A 17,419-nucleotide genomic window follows, 5' to 3' on the forward strand; every position below is an offset into this window, starting at 1 on the left:
AAAAAGCTATGATCTAAGTGATCACTCAGATGTTTCTCATGAAAGACTGAAATGATTAATCAGTGGACAGGAGTTATAATTTAATGAGTACTAAAATCAGGTGGTATCTCTGCAAGTTAATAGGGGAGGCTATGGAAAAAGAGAAACAAAAAGGATGACACTGTCAAGATGCCAGCAAACACCTTTCTCACTCAGTTTCCCCATTTGCCCAGTAGAAGCATGGACACAATTTATGCAGTAGAGAAAACACAGACTAGTTACTAGTACCATGATAAAAGTCCCTGTCAGAACAATGTTATCCCTCACAACCATTTTGTGCCATTAAGTGAAATCTAATTTCTCCTTCTTATTCAAGTCTGAGTTCTGTTAAAAGAAGATTAAATTATAAATAAGACTAAAAATATCAATCAATTCAATTATGCATCACCATCCCTGTAAGGGCTGGACAATTAACATGATTTTAAGAGAAATAAAACAATACAGTGTATCAAAAAGAACCTGAGTAAGAGGCATTGGGAGTCTAATCTCCACTGGATCTACAGGAGATCAGCTGTCAGACATTAATAGTTACGTAGCAACTAAGAAAAGATTTGTAATTTATCGTGGGACTCTGGCACAGGCTGCCTAGGGAGGCTGTGGATGATTCCTCCCTGGGTGTATAGTCAAGGCCAGGCTGGATAAGTCCTTGAGCAGCTGTGTCCAGTTGAGAGGCATCCCTGCCCACAGTGGGGAGGTTGGAGTAGATGATCTCTAAGGTCCCTTCCAACCTAAACCATTCTATGGTTTTCTGTAGTATCCAAAAGCAGTGCAAGCTGCTTTCCCCTAAATCTTTTTCTTGAGACTGAAAAATGTTCTTTTATTGTTAATGAAAGAAAACCAGCTAAAATCAAACTCCTACTTGTAGCTGAGTTTCCTGTGTCACCAGAATGTTTGAGCCACAAAGTTAAGTGATTGCTCTTAACACTCCTTCTGCACTTACTTGATTTTTCCATCAAGCAGCAGTAATTTAGCATCATTTCCAAGCAGGAAGGAGAAAAACATCATGACAGGCATTCAAAAGGTAGGCCTGGACACTGCAAAGGCACAGGGCAACATGTAGCTCAAAACATCCAGTGTTTCTGGAAGGAAGGCCTGCTGTTTCAGTCTGTTTTGCAAGAGTTCTCCAAATCACTTAACACTTTCAAGCTTCTGTGTCAGGGCTTGTTAAATTATTTAAAAGCCACTTGACAAGTTTGCTTACAGGCAGACTAAGGGCTTGCCTGAGGGGTTAAGTGATTAACAGAATACAGAGAGGTATCTACTGCACAAAAAAACTCTGCCAAATCCAAAGCTGATTCTAACTTGCTATGGTATTTTCTAATTGCTGAGAATCACAAATTATGCAGAATTATCTGGCTAATTCCTGCAGATATTCAAAAGAAAGGCACAGACCACTCCAGTCTCACTGTTCTGCCTGCAATCCAGCATCAATGGACAGGATACTGTTAATCTCAATAAAATAATACTCTTTATGGATTTTAAATTAAGCTTAGTTTACAGGCAGTTCCTTGGAAGCAAATGATACTGGAGACTCAGTTATCTTTTTCCATCAAGGCTGACAGCAGAAATCCACTGGGTACACTAGTCTGTCTGCCTCAAATCCTGATGTGGGCAGAATGCCTCTATAAGGAGGAAATTCTTCAGAAACTAATTAAATCTCTGGTCATCTTCCTGAGAGAAGTTCAGGGAGGGAGGTTGTGAACAGACAGAGGCTGGATTCTTCTCCCAGGCAGCCAGCACCAGAACAAGAGGACATAGTCTCAGGCTGCACCAGGGGAGGCTTAGACTGGATGTTAGGAAGAAGTTCTACACAGAGAGAGTGATTGCCCATTGGAATGGGCTGCCCAAGGAGGTGGTGGAATCACCATCATTGGAGGTGTTCAGGAGGAGACTTGATAGGGTGCTTGGTTGCATGGTTTAGTTGATTAAGTAGGTTGGAAATGGAATGGGCAGGATGATCTTGAAGGTCTCTTCCAACCTGGTCTATTCTATTCCATTCCATTCTATCTGTGTAAACACACATCCAGCAGAAACTGCACTATGAAACAGCCAACTACAAAAACTTGTGATAATTATTGGAGTATGTAAAATTTAGCAGTGCAGTAGAGATCATCATCAATCACCACCTGTTAAATGTTTAATTGCATAGCTTGAGAGCAGGCCTCCAAAAGAACCAATCTACCATGTAGACTAAAAAAATGAAGTCCCAGCAATATCCTGATAGCTTAATTCCCTTTTGAAGGTAATCAGTATCTGTCACTGAACAATTCAATGAAGTTCCCTGTCTTTTCAGGAGGCATGTCTGGCGATTACTCAAAAATTCAAGTGTGTATATATGTAAAAATATAACTGCTACCTAACCTAAATTATCCTAGAGCTTCTCAGGCTGTGGTCACATATTATTATGTGACATGCAAAAACTTGATAACTCATGGTCTAGTGTGGGGTGTCCCTGCCCATGGCAGGGGGGGTGGAACTAGATGATCCTTGTGGTCCCTTCCAAGCCTGACTGATACTATGATACTGTGTTTACTGTGTTCATTTGTCGGCAGGGTGAGGGTTGACTCTCTGAAATACAGGCTGAAGGTGGGGAAGGGAGGTACATTAAGGGAAAAAAAGAAAACACACCACAAAACAAAGGCACCACCCCTTTTGCATTCTAAATGTCCCCAGGGACACCACTACCAACAAATGGCTGGACAACAGGACAAATGGCATGCAAATGCAATCAATGATAGGCAAATATTAAGTGTTTGTAAATGAAACGACAGTTTTCCATTACTAAATAAACCAAGAACACTTACTAAGAGTGAAATTGCTCTAAAATGATTAAATGTACAAACATTCCATTGCTTCTTTCCATTTTTAGGGTCTTCTTCCTTTAGTTATTTCCCAGCTCACTAATACACTTGCATATGAAAATGTCAGTATTTTAAATGCTGTTATAAACCAACATGCAAGTCTAGTGCACTACAGCTATTTCACACTTCATCTTATGGCTGTGCTGACAGCGGCAAAAGGTGAACTTAAAGCAATAAACTGAATCAATAAAAGCTGAACAAATGTAACAAAACAAAACAAAAATTAATAAAAACCTGTGGTACAGTAGATGGGATGACAGTGGTCTCAGCAGGGACTGGTGGGACAGGGATCACAGGGACAATGGGAGAAGAGGAAGGAACAGCTTCTGTGGGCTAAAAATCACCAACAAAATGTCACAAATAATGAAGACTACAAAAGTACTTACAAACAAACAGGATTACAACTTAACAGCTTAAAAAATAAATAAGTAACAAAAAAAGAACTCAAACAGTATATGGAGAGCATAGCTATGACTGAAGATAACCAACAGCCTTCAACCATTCTGTACATGCAGTGCATCCGCAGCAAGGTGCTAATGCCAAAGTATGTCCAAGCAGTCAGGCATATCTAGACCACTTATTCACACCAAGTTACTCACCTTGCAGTACACAGTAATGAGACTTTGGGGTCCAACAGAAAAACCTGCTTCTGCCAGTGGCAGCTCGGGCTTTTTGTGGGCTGGCTCCACAACAGAAGCCCTTCACCCACACACAACAGTGGGCAGTAAAGGCAGGGAAAGAGTGGCTAAACTTGATAGCACCAAAGTTAATATTCCTCTTTATTAAAGAGGAAAAAACAGAACTACATTAAGCTTTCTGAACTAGGCAAAATTCAAAAGGAAACCTTTGTCAAATGAGCAGAAGAGACTTAAGTGGATCCAATCTACCTCTCAAAGACCTCCACACACACATTTCTCATACACCCTCAGACTGGTACAGTTTTGGTCTTAGGAATTTTCATTAAAATAACCACAACAGCTACTGACACTTAAGCTGCAAGGGAAGAAGATTACAAACAGCATTTTGTGCAAAAAAACATTGACTCAGTTTTGAGATGTTAACATTCTGGCTGTCAACAAACTGTCAGCAACACAAGCTACTGGCAGCTATCATCACAAATACAAACCCAACAGCAGATCAAAGCTCTTGCAACTTAGTTGTTCCCAGACATTCTTTCAATCTTTAAATACATTGAGGCAGAATGACAAAACAAAATACTAAATCCTGAAAATGAACCCAAAAAACCCCAAGAACATAACCATACTAAATATATTTTTGAAGTTTGAGATGTTTCAAGCCACAAAGCAACACAGGCCAACAGCACACAGCAAGTTAAACGGTACAAGCAAATATTAAGCAGAGCCCAAGAAAACCAACCCTTATGAAATGTAGATGTGCTATTTCTACAGGCTTTTTCAGCTCCAGCTACTCAAAATGAGCAGCTGGTGAAAACCACTGCAGTTGTTGAAAGATGTAAGAACAAGATATATCTGATATCCTGAGAGATTTTAACCGTTGTCATTTCAGCATCCTTACATCTAAGGACCACAGCACAATCTCTCAAGTGCTCAAAAAGGAGGGTGAAGGAGAATCTAAAGCAGCCTAGAGAAATTGTAAGATTTATTTTGAGGAGAATACAGGAAATGCTCAGTGCAACAAACCTCCATTTTACTGGATGAAAAAGGCAACCTTTAGAGGACAAACCAAATGCAATAGTTGTAGCAATCACTCAGCCCTACACATGGTAAAAATAAGCCACTCCTTCAAGCCTGGCTTGTAAAGCAAGCAGCTTCCCATGTAATGTACATGGTAAAAACCTTGTTAACCAACATTTCAGATATACACATACTACATACGAAACTACAACACAACATTAAAGCTGAAAAGAGGTCAGAAAGCCCCCACCTTTACAGTAACAACTCCTGCAATAAGAGAAGGTCAAAACCAAACTGAAGATACTGAGCGTATACTTCCCTGCCCTTAGTAAAATAACTGAGTTGCAGCTGACTTCTGTGTGGGCCAAACCATCTGCACCCCTCTCTGCACCAAATGGCAGCTATGCTTTTCTGCCTGCTTCCTTGTTTCAGTTCCTATCTCCCATGTCTCTCATTCCCAAATGATTCAAGGACCCTTCCAATTTTTACCCTTACTATTTTAAACCTCCATTGCTCAAAGTCCTTCAACACATTCAGGTTCCAGTCTCATCAGCTGTTAGTACTGCCATTATACTTTCCTTTTGTGCTGTTGGTGTAGTATCCACTGACTCGTAAAAGCCACTCCCTGCTCCTCCAAGCATCCTGGCAATGTTCCTGTTCAATCGACTCCACTACCATGTTGATGAGGAATGAGGTGACTACACTGGCAATCACTTCCAAAGGATGGGCAAATTCAAATGGGGATTGTCTTCACTTGAACATTTCATGGAATACAGTGAACTGAAGCAGGGAGTATGGGTACCATAAAAAAGGACAAAAGGACAATGCAAGCAGAGAGAGATGGAACTTCCTAAGAACAGAAGAATGATAACTTTATTATAGTATGGCACATAAGCAGTCTGAAAAGGATTATACAGTCCAGGCATAGGTGAGGGCAGAGGTGAGTCCAGAGTATCACTTCCTATGAATTTTCAGTTCTGTGGAATTCTCCAAAAATACACTAAAAGTATTCTGAAAAACAAAAGCTTACCCTCAAAGGAACTTTAAATAAAGATGTCTGACTAAAACATTTAATGATCCCAGCTTAAACAGCCACAAACCAATCTTAAGCTACAAACCAAGTAGGGGGCCAAACATAAACTTTGTTTTGGAAACATAATATAGTACACAATTATGGTAAGCTATTACATAAAGGAATACAAGCCTTGAAAACTAACTCATTTTCACCAAGACCATCAGAGGAAATAAATGTGTTAACACCTCCAAAGAAAAGCTGTTCTGTTACAACAGGATGATCAATCTCAAGCAAACTATTTTTTCCTAATGCAAGGATGGACTTCAATATTTATACTCACACAGAAAGAATCATTTCATCATGCCCTTAAGTGAGCGCCTCGAAATCTAACACTGAGTCCATATGTTGAGAAAAGGAAGAACACACTCGTTTTCTGATGTTTAACCAACATGCTGTAACTCCTTCTGTGAGGAAATCTCAGGTAACTTGGAAATAGATCAAAGCCCCATATGCATCATGAAGCGGATCGACTCAACCAGCAAATTCTATAATGATGCTCTTTGTCAACTACTGAAAGGCGTATTTTGGAGAACAAAAATCAGGCAAGCCAGACTTTCCTCACTTTCACGGAATTCCTGAGCAAAACCCACCCTGAATAAGGTGCAACAATCTCAAAGGGAAAATACTGAGCAGAAGTACGTCTTTGCCAGTCCAATTTCACTCACCGCTACTTTGATTTCTAGCAATGAAAGAGGAAAGAAAAATGAGTAACAGAGTCTCAAAGAAGGCAGGGTGACATACTTCCCACAGTTTGCATCCAAAATGCACATTTATAAATAGGCAGTGCAATACATACCTTTGCTAAAGGGTAACTATAACAGGAGCCATCAGACGCCCAACCACTCGTGGCAGCTTTCACTTTGGCTGTACTTTTTGTAGGACTCTTTTTAACGCTATCGCGTAGGTTGATAAATTTCCCTCTGTGTTTGCAAGACAGTGGCAGGGTGGAAGAGCTAAAAGATGAATGAAGGTTCGGTGCCCACTGCTGATGCCGGAAAGGCTGCTTTGGCTGCACGTGAAGACCCTGACATATTTCCATCCTCGGGCTCCTCGTGAAATCGGAGAGCCTGAGCGTTCCCCTTTCACCATCACTCGCAGCACCGCGGTATTTGTAGTCATGACACTGAGCAGTCATGAAACTAGCCACAAAAAGAGTCCTTGTTGCAAAAACAAGGAGGAGAAAAGAATCCAATAAAGTGCTTCCTGAGAAAGTTACAAATAGGATTGCTTTGTAGGGTATGGTGATAGGAAGAGATATTAAATGCTGCTTTAGCTAGTGCTGCATGTTGTGTGCTCTGTCTATTTAAAGAGCACCATTGAACCACCACACAACAGTCAATTTGCTGGGCATAAATAATCAATGCAATGCACAAATTACTGAATAGATGGCAAAGGTCATCTGACTATTAACAAGTAGCTATGAAAGGTTAGTTATTTTCTTTCTCCCATAAGCTCCTACCATCCCTAAACTTGGTCACATTTGACCACCTCAAAGCTTCTCCAATGTTTGTATCTAGAAAACTTTTTTGATCTACCAATTCCTCTACTTTTCTCCCACTTTACAGGGGCTGAAAATGATTTAAAGAAGCTTCTGATGTAAAGTTAATGAATTGTGAATGAGCCAATACATGGTGCAAGTTTTCAACATTCACATTCCAGAGGAAAGTGAACAAATTTGTGCAGATCACAACACTAACAAAATTATTAGCATAAAGTAAGTCTGAAGAGTTGCATTTCCATGGAACACAGCAGCACTGAGACTGCAATTTTAAGGTGTTGCTGTTTAAACTAAAAGATAAAAAATGAGACATTTCAATGGGTTGTTTATGATTTTGTTCATTCAGTTTTTAATGCTAAGGGTGCACGTGCTCTATATTACATTTTCACCCCAAAGCATGAAGTTTCTGGACAGCTCCTACCTCCAGTCCCCAAAGCCAGCAGACAGCTAGGAGCTACTCTGACTTAAATCATTTACCAGCCAATTTTAAACACATTGTTCTGGAAAGAAGTTCAGCATCAAAAGCTTTTCCAGCTAAATAAAGACCCCTATTTTCCTAGCCTTACTCTAGGAAGGAGCAGGCTCAAATCAGAGGCCATGCAATCTTCACAGCTGGAACACAACCAGCATTTGCACAGTTGTGGGCCAGCCACAGCACACACCACCCACCTCTCGCCTCAGAAGTCTGCTCTAGGAATATGCTGTGAATCTGAATACCTGGTGCTGGGAATGGTAAGAATGAAGGACACCAGCCCATAGGATACAAAGCTTGATTAGGTCAGCTGTATGGTATTGGGATGAGTGGAGAGATTTCATTGGTCCATAGCATTAAATCATGGTTATTCCCCCCCTCATTGTAAGCTTCCCTACAGCAAACCTGGATATTTAAATAATGAGTCAGCACCATCTTAACACACAGAATAAAAGACCAGAAATACAGATGCAAGTACAAAGTTTTCCAGTTATTTATGGCATGGATATTAAGCAACAAATAGGAACTGACAGTTGCTCCTCTAATCATCAAGGGCTGCCATGTCTCATCTTCTACCCAGAATGGATGTAATCAAGAGCTGCATCACACATCATTAATGCAATATTCATACATGCAGAGACAGAGAGGTTTCTATCCACTGACAGGAAGCTAGAAACATGTGGGTCATACAAACATTCACACGGCTGCACTCTCATGTGGTAGGTACACCTTTTGCCTTTGAAAGTTCAGGAAGCTGAAGAACTGTCACACTACTACACATGAGCACATGAACTCAGGTTGTTCTGTTCCAGACAGCCCAAGAAGCTCTGAATTTTGAATGGAAGGTCAAAGGCAGACAAGGAAGATAAGCGTGTTGGGACTGTGCAGACAGCTGGAAAGTTCAAGCCGTGCACATCAACAACTTCTTTGAGAAGCATCCACAGATGCACTAATACTGAGTAGCTCTGAGGAACACAGCCTGCAGGGATTATTTGGTCAGGGCTGTGTCTTGTGTCAAAGGCCCTGTATCAATATCCCCTTTGGCAACAGTGTGCCACCAGCCTTTGTAGACCGTAAACAACCTTTGTTTTCCAAAGATGTTATCAAGCGTGCTTGATGTTTAGCAGGCTGAAATCATACACCCATTCTATTGGCATATCAGCATTCTTTTATTTTGCTACCTGGCATGACATTGTCTAACTACTGGAATGCAGAAAACAAAAGGCAAGGGAGTTTGGGCATACAGCTTTTCTTCCATACATAATATACCCCCAAACAGAAACCATTCTACATTCAAAAGGAACATCTTTTTCCTGGGGGTATCAACGTTGTTGAATACACTAAGACCAAGTATGCTCTTGATTCATATCAGCTCTGAAGCATGCAAGTGAGAAAGTGAGGGCAAGGGAGAAGACGTTGGATATCATATTCTTGGAAACTCAGTTGCCTGGCTTCCTATATTCTACTGCAGACAAGAAAAGTGAGGACATGAGGCAAAAACATGGCAGAGGAATTCACATCTCTCCAAACTGCTTTCAGACATGTTGACTTGAATGACAAAAGAATGAAGATGATGTAGCAGATAAATAGCAACAGCACAAGGTTTCTTCTGGGAAGTCCTTATGACTTTGGATCCTGAGGTGATCTCAATATAACAATAAAAGAAAACAAAAAACTTGAAGGCATTGGTAGGTCCAAGAACAACAGTCCAAACAGTAAAAAGCAGCTAAGGAACAGAAGCACAGGCAAAAACCTGTGGACAAGTTCTCCACTGGGACAGCAATGTGCCCTTGTGGCCAAGAAGGCCAATGGTATCCTGGGGTGCATTAAGAAGAGTGTCTCCAGCAGATCCAGGGAGGTTCTTCTCCCCCTCTACTATGCCCTGGTGAGGCCCCACCTGGAATGTTGCTTCCAGTTTTGGGTTCCCCAGTTCAAGAGGGACAGGGATCTACTGGAGAGAGTCCAACAGAGTCCACAAGGATGATGAAGGGACTGGAGGACTCTATTATAAGGAAAGGCTGGGAGACCTGGGGCTGTTTAGTCTGGAGAGAAGACTAAGAGATCTAATAAATGTCTACATATATTGGAGGGCTGGGTCTCAAGAAGAAAGGGACAGCCTCTTCTCAGTTGTGCCTTGTGATAGGGCAAGAGGCAATGGATGCAAACTACAGCACAGGAGGTTCCACCTCAACACATGGAAGAACTTCTTCACTGTAAGGGTCACAGAGCACTGGAACAGGCTCCCCAGAGAGGTTGTGGAGTCTCCTTCCCTGGAGACTTTCAAGATACATCTGGATGCATTCCTTTGTGACCTGCACTAGATTCTGTGGCCCTGCTGGCAAAAAGGTTGGACTCTCAAGATCTCCAGAGGACCCTTCCAACCCCTAACATCCTGTCATCCTGTGAAAATACCAAATCAAATTCATCCAGGGCCGCACAGCATGGCAGGGCAACCTTCAGTGAAAAAGTTCAAACCACACTGAAATTTAGTGTTGCAGGAGTATGGAAAGTTGGTCAAAAACACATGGGAAGAAGAGCAAAAGAACATGTCATTGAAGCATAATAAAGCTTATCCTGAACAATCATGGTATAAATAAAATTAAAATCAGAAACCAGGGTGGGGGAAAGGCAGCAGAAAAAGAAGAAGAATTATATTAGAAGAGTTTAGTCAGATAATTGAGAGTCATGGGGATCGTTCTGCAAAGTTATGTCCATATGTGTGAGGTAAGGCAGAGCCTGCCTTGCAGTCACACTGGTAGGAGGGAAAAGGCGACTCTGGCAAAGCAGTGGGATGTATGCATAATTCAAAGCAAGAAAAGGCAGTTATGTAACTAAAGCTGCACAGGTTTGGCAGATCATCTTCGACTGCAGAAAGCCTGAACCTGCGAGTGTGCTCTGCAGACTGTATTAATTACTAGGATGAACTGCTCTGCTCCAATGTCAAGCACTACGTGATTTTTCATAACTAGAGGAGGTTCAAGATCAGGTTTGTGCTTTCACATTGCATATCAGCTCTGAACAATTTCTAACACAAAGCTGACTCATCAATATTTCATTCTTTTAAATGACTACAGCCAGTGTACAGCTTGTATTTCTTTGTGGCAATCTGTTCGCTTGTAATGTTTCACAAGCGGTATTTGTTCAACAATCATTTTTATCTCCACATTCTGTAACATCCACTCAGTAGCAGGATAACAACAAGAGCTGTGGAAAGGGAAAATACTACTAATATTTGACCAGGAATATCTCCTGCAAAGGCCTTTGTTGTAAAGCTTCGATAACCAACTTTCATTACTGCAAAAAGCAATTCTGATAGCTGGGAAAATCCCACACAAGGAACACTGTACTTCACACTTTCCACTGCCTTCAAGCAGATGCCACAAAATCAGCAACTTCTGTTGACTTGACTGATGAAAACGAGCAGGTACTAATTGCCCTTTCTTGAGAGCAGGAAAGAAAACATCTTCCAAAGTGAACAGAACTTTAGAAGTGCTAAGAACAAACAATTTCGATTCAATACCCAGTGACAAAGCTGAATATAAAAGGCATTTTCTTTCCAGAGATGTATCATTTAGGTCTGGTAGGGTGGTTTTTGTCCCTTTCCTCTGAACTACATCCTGAAACGCCACAGGACATCTCCCTAGTGAAGCCTACTATTTTAAGAACTCGACATCCATCTTACTCAGAATCACAGAAGTCAGAACTCATCTAAACATACCTTCAGGGATTCCTAGGCTGGCTGGTGGGGTCCAACAGTAGTAAGAATAAAGCACAACTGCCATCCATCTTCACTCATCCATGTTAGCTGTACACTCCCCAGAGCACTGAAATCTGAGCACACAGCACTAATACTGAGACACCATCTCTGTCATATTCCTTCTTCAGTCAGTGTTAGGCAGGTCCTTGGTACTGCAATGCCAGTGACTTCAGTTGTTAAGCAATAATACATTTAAGACTTGTAGCTTTGCTGAGAGTATTTCTCCAGGACTTGAACCAAAAGGTAGCATCAAGATCATCTGCAAATAAAGCCACACCACAACTGTTTCCCTACTGTCAAAACAGAAGTTCACCAAAATCACACATAAAACTACCACGTTCCAGAAGAGCTAAACAAGTGCAAACCACGAGCAGTCATGTGAGTATTGACCTGAAACTCCAAACAAATTGCCCGTTACACAGCCAGACATGGCAGCATGCTGCAGCTATGGGAATTTTGAGAACTGCAGACAGGCCACCCCATGCTATCCAGGCAGTACTGCCACTGCTGACTAACTAGTCTAGAGAGTAAAACATGTCAAATTCAGCAAAACCATCAGAAAAGAGAACACCACTGACACAAGTGTGACTCCAGGTTTTCCCTCTCTGCAGTCTTGTTATTTCCTTCTCTTATCAATGTCCTATTACTTTGCTTTAACAACATGCTTCCAACTCACCTGCCCACCTTGCTCAGCATGTTAGGACAGCAATTCTCCAGTTTTGACATGGAGACCCTATCTGATTAATTCACACACAGTGGCTAAGAAATAAATAGTTTAAAATACACAGACTTTTTCAGCTCTCTGCTGCCTACACTGCTCACACTTACAAATGCTGCCACAAATTTGTATCACACATACTTCATGAGGGTGGAGGTGGTGTTCAGATTCTCCTACCCAAATTAGCATACTCCATTCTGGTTTTCAACAGTAACTCATTTACCACAAACCTTTTGATTTACCTCAAGAGAGACTGGCTAGGGTAAATGATAAGCATAATGATGACGGCCTCAACCCATAAGTAGCTACGGTTACGCCTGTATCATTCTGCACGGATGAAGAACTTTTGGCTCCAGATTTGGGTTTCTGACTCCCCTACCCCTTCAAGGACATTCCTTGATCCTCACTATGATGGAGCAAAGATCAGTTCCCATGGTCTCCCAAGGCTGAAGGAATACAAGCTCAGAAATAACAAAGCTGAGCCTGAAGCCTGACAGGTTATGCCTACATGAAGATGGGCAGGTTAGTACAGAACAATTCTACTACAGGGCTTTTGAGGACAGGCAAGCCATCCTGCAGCTGCAACATCGGCTCAGGGAAGTACTGCTACAAAAACATGAAATTCTGGACCCTAAAAAGGAAAAGGTTTACCAACTCAGCCCTTGCAGATTAAGAGGAAGAGTCTGATTGCCTGAGACTCTTCTGTAAATATCACTTTTTTCAAGGTAAAAAAAAAAGGCTCTTAAAAACCCTATGTATGTGAGCACTCCGTTTAAAGAAGCAGAGCTAGCATGCTAGAGATGTCTAAACTATAGGGGTTGTCTGGTTGGTTGGGTTTTATTTGATGTTTGTTGTTCAGTTGTTTTTGTTTGTTGGTTGGTTTTGTTTGTTTTTTTTTTAACTCAGTCAACAAATTGATTTTGTAACCCAGTTTCCTCCTCAAACCCCACAGCATTTTACACTGAACTCAAATGAACTTAAAACTCTGAACTTAATATAGAAATAAATAACTTGGAAGGGAAAAAGCAGTGAGAGCAGAAGATCAGTAAAATCAGGCCTGGTGATGATGACCTGAACTAATTTAAAGACAAAGAAGCCATTTATTCACTGACAGTTCTTTCCCACAGTCTTCATCTAAACCAAACCAACCAAACAACACAAAAACCCCAACAGCTCAGTGAGGGACAATTTGTACCACCACCACCACCCAGGAGAAGTAAGCAGTGACAGAAAGACTCCTACTTGCTGAGGCTTAATAAGGAATTTTTTAAGTGCAGGAAGTTTACAGAGGAAAAAAACAAAAGAGTTGGGGCTGTTCAGTCTGGAGAAGAGAAGGCTCCCAGGTGACCTCATTGTGGCCTTCCAGTAGCTGAAGGGGGCTACAAGAAGGCTGGGGAGGGACTGCTCAGGATCTCAGGGAGTGATAGGACTAGGGGGAATGGAATGAAGCTGGAGGTAGGGAGATTAAGGCTGGAGGTGAGGAGGAAGTTCTTCCCCAAGAGAGCAGTGAAGCCCTGGAATGGGTTGTCCAGGGAGGTGGTTGAGGCCCTGTCCCTGGAGGTGTTTAAGCCCAGGCTGGCTGAGGCTCTGGCCAGGCTGATCTAGTGTGGGGTGTCCCTGCCCATGGCAGGGGGCTTGGAACTAGATGATCCTTGTGGTCCCTTCCAACCCTGCCTAATACTATGATAAGCAATACCATTGCACAAGACAGACTGCCCAGCAGCTTGTGGGATGAAGTTCTACTTGGTAGCAAAAGCAGGGCTTTGCTTAGGAGGCAAACAGACACCCAGCAAAGCAGAAACGAGACATCTGGGCCCACAAAACTGGCACCAGCACTCTGACACACTATTCAGTGGCTATTTGATGAGTAGAACTCCCAGGTGCTAAAAGTCTCATGCAAGTTATCAACAACAGTCTCAACAGGACAGTTTCAGCAACCAACCTCTCCCTCTGGCAGGATCTAAATTACACTTCTTATGTCTGGCATTCAGGAGGATATACATAGCTCAGACATTTGACAGGATGAATTACTTTATGGGACAATTTAAATGGTTGAATTTCAGTCATATTCCACAGCCATAATATACAAAGTGTACACAAAATTAGTATTGGTTTCAATAAAGGTAATTTGTGACTTCTTCATAAATACTAAAAGAATATCTACACTGAAGCCTGTGCAGCAGGTTTGCCATCTGTATTCAGCAAGCAATCCAGCACTCAAAGCTCAACACAGAACTGCAAGGCTCCCCATTTAGGTTCACAAGTACTATTGAGAATGGGTTTAATGCATTTAATTTGCAACTTAAAGCAAGACCTTAAAAGCTCCATTTAAGTAATGTCAGCCTTAAGAACAGCAGCTTTCATTATAATGCTAAATAATCTATAAAGAAGCCCAAGCAGAGCTCGCAGCATCAGAAAGAGACCAGGCAAAGAGAAAATGTGTTCTAAGACTTTGTTATAGAAAAATAATGGCAGCAATACGGGGTCAATGTTTTAGGTGTTTGAAATTCACAGCTGAAAGGCTAAGAAACCGAGGTGGATATTGAGATGTGACAGGCTGCTCACTCCCAGGAATACTATTAAATCAAAACACCACAATAAAGGCTGAGTACTGTTTGCACACTTTAGGAGATGTCACACTTCTTAAAGCTCTCATAATACAAAATTTCCATTTGTTCCTAAATTGTTCAGGGAATAACTAAATCCTCCCAGAGAATGTGCTTGTTTTGTTCTTTATAATGCATTAAAATAGCAAAGATGTCCTACAGCCATCTAACTTCACAGGAGCACAGAACTGTCAAGGTTGGAAGGGACCTCGAGGATTATCCAGTTCCAACCCTGCCGCCATGGGGGCAGGGACACCTCACCCCAGATCAGGTTGCTCACAGCCACATCCAGCCTGGCCTTACAAACCTCCAGGGATGAGGCTTCCACCACCTCCCTGGGCAACCTGTGCCAGTGTCTCACCACCCTCATGGGGAAGAACTTCTTCCTGATGTATAATCTAAATCTCCCCTCCTCTATCTTGGATACATTCCCCCTAGTCCTATCACTACCTGACACCCTAAAAGTTCCTCACCAGGTTTCTTGTAAGCCCCTTCAGACATTGAAATGCCACAATAAGGTCTCCTCAGAGTCTTCTCCAGACAGAACAACCCCAACTCTCTCAAGTCTGTCTCCACAGACAGGAGAGGTGCTCCAGGCCTTCATCCTCATGGCCTTCCTCTGGACACATTCCAGCACCTCCAGATCTTTCTTGTAATAGGGGCTCCAGAACTGGACACAGTGCTCCATGTGGGGTCTCACCAGAGCATCACAGAGGGGGAGAATCACCTCTCAACCTGCTGGCCACACTTCTCTTGCTGCAGCCAAGGCTCTGGTTGGCTTTCTGGGCTGCAAGTGCACACTGCTGGCTCCTATTGAGCTTCTCATCCCCCAGCACCCCCAGGTCCTTTACTTGAGGTCTGCTCTCAAGCCAGTCTGTATCAGTATGCCCAGCCTGTATCGGTGCCTGGGATTACCCTCACCCCAATGCAGGACAATGTACTTGGTGTTGTTGAACCTCATGAGGTTGGAATGGGCCCAGTCCTAGCACGCTTCAGCTAACTCTCAAAATTCTCTCACTGCTCTTCCCCAGGTTTCTTTCCTTGGGATTTTTTTTTTTTAAGTTGGGTACATCTATAAGAAACATTATTAATAAAATATGAAAAATCAGGCCAAGTTCACCTGCATAATCTAAAGTGTAAGGTTTCTTTCTTTAGGATTTAAAAAAGAGAGAACAAATAAATCAGGTTCGATTCCTTGGAGCCCCCCACTGCCCTCAAAGTGCTTTAAGGGCAGAGTCGTAAAACAAAGAGCAATAAAGTGGCTCGAAGGAAGTCAGTGAATCCAAGCTAAGGCTTTCCATTTTAAGACAAGTACAATCATTCTGTGAGCAATCTGTTATGAAGATATTTTTTGGGGCAGATGATAAACAAATAAGCCCTAAAACAGTGAGCAGGAGCAGAAAGTCACTTACCTCATAGAATTAAGAGAAAACAACAACCACACAAGAAGAGTCATCTGTAACAGCCCATTGATTATAATCCATTAGCTTTTTCAGAACATAAATGTCAGAAAATCTGGGGGAATTGATCACTCCATTTATGCATAAAGCAGCTTTATGCTAAAGCCACACCTTCATTTACAAAAGACTTAGTACACTGAAGCGGCATCAGCATATCAGCGCGCGCTGAACTCACCGGAAACACGCACTACCATCAGTACCACCATCAGTAAATTTGCTGATGACACCAAGCTGGGGGCAGGAGTTGATCTGCTGGAGGGTAGAGAGGCTCTGCAGAGAGACCTCGACAGGCTGGACAGATGGGCAGAGTCCAACGGCATGAGATTGATCACATCCAAGTGCCAGGTTCTGCACATTGGCCACAACAACCCCATGCAGTGCTACAGGCTGGGGTCAGAGTGGCTGAGAGCAGCCAGGCAGAGAGGGACCTGGGGGTGCTGGTTGATGGTAGGCTGAACATGAGCCTGCAGTGTGCCCAGGGGGCCAAGAGGGCCAATGGCATCCTGGCCTGCATCAGGAACAGTGTGGCCAGCAGGAGCAGGGAGGTCATTCTGCCCCTGGACACTGCACTGGTTAGGCCACACCTTGAGTCCTGTGTCCAGTTCTGGGCCCTTCAGGTTAGGAAGGAGGTTGACTTGCTGGAGTGTGTCCAGAGAAGGGCAACAAAGTTGGTGAGGGGCTTGGAACACAAGCCCTATGAGGAGAGGCTGAGGGAGCTGGGGCTGCTTAGCCTGGAGAGGAGGAGGCTCAGGGGTGACCTTCTTGCTCTCTACAACTACCTGAAGCAAGGTTGTAAACAGGCAGAGGTTGGTCTCTTCTCCCAGGCAACCAGTACCAGAACAAGAGGACACAGTCTCAGGCTGCACCAGGGGAGGTTTAGGTTGGATGTTAGGAAGAAGTTCTATACAGAGAGAGTGATTGCCCATTGGAATGGGCTGCCCAAGGAGGTGGTGGAGTCACCATCATTGGAGGTGCTCAGGGGGAGAATCGATGGGGTGCTTGGTGCCATGGGTTAGTTGTTTAGGTGGGTTGGATTGGTTGATAGGTTGGACACAATGATCTTGAAGGTCTCTTCCAACCTGGTTTTTATTCTATTCTATTATTCTATTCTAACTATGGCTTGCACTACTGTCCTGATACCAATAAAAAGCCATCCAAGCTGCTTCACCTTTTCATTGCCCAAAGCTAAGGCTACAACCTTTACCATTGAATCTCTAAGCTAGGTATTTCAGCTGATTTTATTCATATTCACACCATGGAAACAGTGAAATCTCCTCA

General features: G+C 42.6%; 1 protein-coding gene across 17 annotated transcripts in view; it reads right to left on the bottom strand.

Moving 5' to 3' along the window:
* DLG1 (discs large MAGUK scaffold protein 1) overlaps positions 1-17,419 on the bottom strand; it is a 161,957-nt gene that overhangs the window by 60,044 nt on the left and 84,494 nt on the right. For 10 of the 17 annotated variants that reach the window (XM_068145601.1, XM_068145593.1, XM_068145589.1 and 7 more), the window contains one exon: positions 3,135-3,233. The exons of 6 other annotated variants lie outside the window; for them this stretch is intronic. In XM_068145601.1, the coding sequence (XP_068001702.1) occupies positions 3,135-3,233 (99 nt within the window). Of the gene's footprint in view, positions 1-3,134; positions 3,234-6,426; positions 6,685-17,419 lie in introns of those variants that run through there. One more of the 17 variants, XM_068145598.1, reaches the window with a different exon arrangement.

Source organism: Melanerpes formicivorus, unplaced genomic scaffold (assembly GCF_026170545.1).
Source record: "Melanerpes formicivorus ecotype bairdi unplaced genomic scaffold, bMelFor1.0.p_v2 SCAF_12, whole genome shotgun sequence".
NCBI lineage: Eukaryota > Metazoa > Chordata > Aves > Piciformes > Picidae > Melanerpes > Melanerpes formicivorus.